Source organism: Triticum aestivum, chromosome 2A (assembly GCF_018294505.1).
Source record: "Triticum aestivum cultivar Chinese Spring chromosome 2A, IWGSC CS RefSeq v2.1, whole genome shotgun sequence".
Lineage (NCBI taxonomy): Eukaryota > Viridiplantae > Streptophyta > Magnoliopsida > Poales > Poaceae > Triticum > Triticum aestivum.
The window spans coordinates 15,939,636-15,944,886 of NC_057797.1; the positions used below are offsets into that span (position 1 = coordinate 15,939,636).

At 48.9% G+C, this 5,251-nt stretch overlaps 1 protein-coding gene across 1 annotated transcript; it reads left to right on the plus strand.

The window, feature by feature from the left end:
• Window positions 1-916: 916 nt before the first annotated feature.
• LOC123184301 (cytochrome P450 99A2) lies at window positions 917-2,734 on the plus strand. Its single transcript, XM_044596447.1, has 2 exons — window positions 917-1,783; window positions 1,904-2,734. Exons 1-2 carry the CDS (start codon window positions 917-919, stop codon window positions 2,525-2,527), a joined length of 1,491 nt encoding a protein of 496 aa, XP_044452382.1. The 3' UTR covers window positions 2,528-2,734.
• The last annotated feature ends 2,517 nt before the right edge of the window (window positions 2,735-5,251 follow it).

Consider the following 5,251-nt stretch of genomic DNA (forward strand, 5'->3'; position numbering starts at 1 on the left):
GGGTACGCCGCGCGTCCGCGACGTGCTTGCCGTACGCCGTGCCGGCATTTACCTCTAGCTCGGAGCCCGACCCTGTGGGGATGGCACGCTGCCGAAGGGGTTGCGTCGCCATCCCAGGGTTTGGGCGCCAAACGGCCTGCACTACGTCTGATGAGGTAGGAGTTCCGTGCCTCCCTCCACAAGCCCCACTAGACCCAATGGCCATTTGCGGAGACGCAATCAGTGCGTGCGCGATCAGGCGCACTCCTCCCGAGAGCGGCGGACAATCATGCGGATGTCCATCTCCTCCAAGGGGCCGCAAGGGACAATGTTCCAGTCAATGCATCCGGACCTCTCGGGGTCAGATTTGCTGCTAGCCATGCCTGAGATGGACTGAGGTCACCGGAGAAGAGCTAGGGGGGCGGAGGGGACTATAGTGCAGTGGACTGGCTATGGTTTGGTAAGGAGTATGGATAGGGCTGTATTTAGCGAGGCCATGACGGGCCATAGTGGGCTGGATCCGACGTGGCGGACACGTCCAGGCATCCCCATATCCGCCACACATATTCACTGGATATGGGTGTTGACAGTCTGCCTAGGCACTTGGCTGTGTTTCGAGCGTCTGGTTGGGCGACAATTTTGCGCCCGAGCGGTGACAGGGCAGCCCGCCCGGACATTTGGGATGGACATGGGGCGTCCGGTTGTAGATGCTCTTATAGGGCTCAAAAGAGATACCCAATTATGCCACCGAGTACTAGAGAAAACATTCAAAGTCATGGCACTCGGCATAGCCATACCTTAACCAAGTGTCCGTTAAAATACACTTGGCAATGTTTACTACACTCGGCAGTGACATGCGCATGACAGGTGTTTTCCAAGGCTAGGCTTACAAAAGGGCATCAAACGTCGCCAAATTAAGTCCACTGAAGCAATCCTCATGGAGCTAAGCGCAGCCACCCTAGTGCTCTCCCTCCTCTCACTTGCGATTCTCGTGGGCTTTTTTGGCCGCAAATCAACACCAAGTCGGCGAGCTCCCGGACCACGGTGTCTGCCTGTTATCGGGAGCCTCCACCACCTTCTCACGCCGCAGCCACAGGTCGCCCTCCGAGACCTGGCCAAGAAGCATGGCCCGGTGATGTACCTCCGGCTGGGCCAGATCGACGCCCTGGTGGTGTCCTCCCCGGCGGCGGCAAAGGAGGTGCTCCGAGACAAGGATCTCAAATTTGCGTCCCGGCCGAGCATTCTGGTCTCGGAGGTCATGGGCTACGGACAACGCGACGTCGTCTTCGCGCCATACGGCGCGTACTGGCGGACGCTGCGCAAGATCTGCACGGTGGAGCTCCTCAGCGAGCGGAAGGTGAGGCAGTTCGCGCCGGTGAGGGACAGCGAGACCATGTCCCTCGTTAGGAACGTCCGCGAGGCCGGCCGAGGTGGCAAGCCGTTCAACCTCGGCAGGCTGCTCGTGTCCTGCTCCAACTCGATAACCGGGAAGACGGCGTTCGGGCAGACGTGCAGCTCCGAGCTGCAGGATCAGTTTCTCTCGGCGATAGATGTGGCGCTCAAGCTCAGCGCGGGGCTCTGCGTCGGGGACCTCTACCCGTCGATGTGGTTCGTCGATGTGGTCACCGGGCTGACAGGCCGGCTATGGCGAGCCCGCCGGCAGCTGGACAAGGTCCTGGACAAGATCATCTCTCAGTCCGAGATACGGCAAGGTGATCACCTTCTGAGCGTTTTGCTTAGGATCAGCGACGAGGGGGAGCTTGACTTCCCGATCGACATGGACAACGTCAAGGCAATCGTAATGGTTAGTGAAAGTGAAACGCTCTCAATTTTCTACGCAGTATACTTTTCCATCGTGTTTGCTCTTCATGTAATCATGGTCTACTGTTCAATTGTCTTTGCTCATGCCGTGTACTTTATTTAGGACATGTTCACGGCCGGGACAGAGACGACATCGTCAATCTCCGAGTGGGTCATGTCGGAGCTCATGAGGAGCCCGGAGGTGATGGCCAAGGCGCAGGCGGAGGTGCGACGAACGTTCGACAACAAGAGCCCACAAGACCATGAGGGACTCGTAGGGGAGCTGCACTACACAAAGATGGTAATCATGGAGAGCATGAGGCTGAATCCAGTGGTGCCACTGCTGGTTCCCCATGTCTGCCGAGAGACCTGCGACGTCGGCGGGTTTGAGGTCACGGAGGGTACCAGGGTGATGGTAAACACGTGGGCGTTGGGTAGGAACCCCGAGTACTGGCATGAGCCTGAGGAGTTCAGGCCCGAGAGGTTTGAGGACGGCACTGCGACCTACAAAGGGTCGCGGTTCGAGTACTTGCCGTTCGGAAGCGGGAGGAGGAACTGCCCCGGCGACACCTTTGGGCTGGCCGTGCTGGAGCTCATGGTGGCACGGCTTCTCTACTACTTTGACTGGAGCCTCCCTGCCGGAGTGAAGCCGGGTGAGCTGGACATGGAAATGATGGTTGCCGCAACCTCAAAGAGAAAGAACCAGCTGCACCTAGTGGCAACACCGTACAAGGCATGCAGTTTTTAATTAAAACTTGACTTATGCACGTTGTAGTAGGGAATGATAATGGTCGAGTGGTGTACACGCGAGCCTATGGTGTGGAGATTCTGTGCGGTCTCGCCAGGAAGTCCGCGGATTTGTAGCTGCATTTTCATCGTCATGGGATGGCATGACTATCAGATGCTTTACTGTTCCAATATAAAATAAAATAAAATAAGTTGTCCAAGGTTGAGTACCTCAAAAAAATCTCCCTGGGTTTGGAACTTTGCATGCGTGTATCCATGATTGTTATTGGTGCTAACAACTTGTGTCACAGGCTCACAGCCACCTAGGAACTTTTGAGTTTGTTTGAACATATCACGGGATGATGGAAGTACGATAGCTGCGAGGGCAATCGAATGGCTTGTGAGTTTCCGCGAATTATAAAATGAAGGTAATAAAATTCCTTTAGGTAAAATATATGGTGTTTAGGAATTTAACATTACAAGTAATTCCAATAATTTATCTATTATATACTAAAAACACGGAAAGAAAATTGAAAGCTATAGTATAAAATCTTATAAAAGGGTGAAACATCTGGCCATCCACCCTGCAGATGGACAAGGATTTTTGGCTCCCGAGGTGCTCCGCCCACGGAAATCATCACCTAGCTTTACTTTGGCTAGAGCCTTTAACGCGAATCAATTTCAGCCGCAGTCAATACAGATTCAATACGCTGATGTAATATGAGCTGTGGGGGCCGAGAGAACTGTTATAGGAAAACTTTAATTTTCACATTCTCTCTCCCATCACTTGCACTCTAACTAGCCTCTCTCTTCACACAAATCACACAAAAATCATTCAAACCGTGGCACTGCCATCCTCCACAGCATTGTAAGTCGAGATCCACCGCATCCGAAGGACCCCAGGACTGCTCATGTTTGTGTTCATAGCACTTTTGATCAACGTGCTTGTTGGTAAATCATCCTGCACAAACAGATGTTCTGACATCAAAGAAACAGATGCAGATAAGGCCTGCCCTTCACGAAAATAACTCTGGCCAGGACCTTCGTCTTGTTGCTATTCGTACTGCTGATTCTAGTCCTCCTAGAGCGATTATCGTCGGAACATCTGTTTCTGCAAAGGACATGCAAGAACAGGAAACTTGCCATGTTATTTGGCAGGAAAAATTGACTGCCAAGTTTCGATTTGCTGGAAACAACTCCTTTGATCAGATCCATTGATCCAATGATAATACTTGATGAGATTGTTCTCTGATGCATCAAAAAATAATTATAGTGACAGATCCATCAAAAACTCATTAATCAGGCAATATAACTACTCGAAAATGCACTCCATTGAATTTCCCTTGTAACATATGACTGATTAACCACCAAAAATTCAGATAAGCCCAGGACAGTTCATCACAAATTTTGATTGGGAAAACTGTGAATCATTCATGGAAAATCTCCGAATTGCATAGATTTGTGACTGTATAAAAAAACAGATTTGAACACCACAATCCGATCTCATAAAAAAATCCAGGAAACCTCAGAGGGAAAAAATGAGGAAAGAAAATTTTCAGGGAGAATGGGTGTCAGAGTTGACGAGGAAGAACAATTCGAGGAAATCAAATAGAGATAATTTGAGGAAAGAAATTTTTCAAAGAAAAAACGAGGAAAGAAAATACAATCTCAACACCATTCGGTGTCAGAGTTGACGAGAGAAAAAAATCCAGGAAACTATAAGAGAGGAAATTCGAGGAAAGAAAATTTTCAAAGACAAAAATCAAGGAAGGAAAAGACGTACTCAACAGCCCTTGCCCATACTGCAACAATGGAAAAGCCCAACCGCATGATTTTATGAATAAAAGCGGTGTCAAATCATTTGCTAAAAAGAACTTTTCCACAGGTAAGAGAATGTAACCCTATCACTGGACATTTCAAAATAAAGTATCAGAAGAATCGATATTTTTCACACTAATCTCTGCACAACCTCATGAAGATGCTATGATGTGATGACCTTTGATAAACACAGTTTGCCTATGGTCGATAATGATACTAGCTACAGGCCCCAAGCGCATAGCATAGGTTTTGGTGACAATCTTAAAGATAATGTTGATTAGAGCCATTGCACGGAGTTGAGATGTGTGTTCTGCTCCCTGAATCTGGGGATAACAGCGAGGACCACAAAGTTAAAGCGCTTGATACCTATCATGCCTATTGCAATCCCATTTAAAATCCTATCAAAGGCTCGAGGAAACCCCAACAATGTTTAAAAAATATGCCAGTATATCCTTCTGGGCCTGGGGTCATGTCCCTTTTTACAACATTGATCACGACTTCGAGCTATTGATCAGAAAAGGATATACAAATCTCACCATTGGATGCTACCGGGACACACTGGATTTCATCCCAGAAATCAAGAGCCAACCCTTCTTGCCTCCTCTATACTGATAAGGTTGATGTAGAATTTCTATATGTGCTCCTGCAATTCCTCAGTAGAGGAAATTCTAGATGTTCTTGTGGTCACTTTCAGGATTCTATTATTCTTTATGCGCCCATTCAGTCGCGTGAAAGTAGCTAGTGTTAGCATCCCCATGTAGATTGTGTAAACGTCGGTCGTTATATGTAAATTATGTCTGAACTTTAACGAAATTCGTCGTGTTTGACGGACTTTCTCCGGTTTGTTCAAATTGGTTTTGAAATGTATGCGACTGCGGTTGGATGGCCGGCACCCGCATTAGTGTCCATGAATTGGTCCCCACCGTTC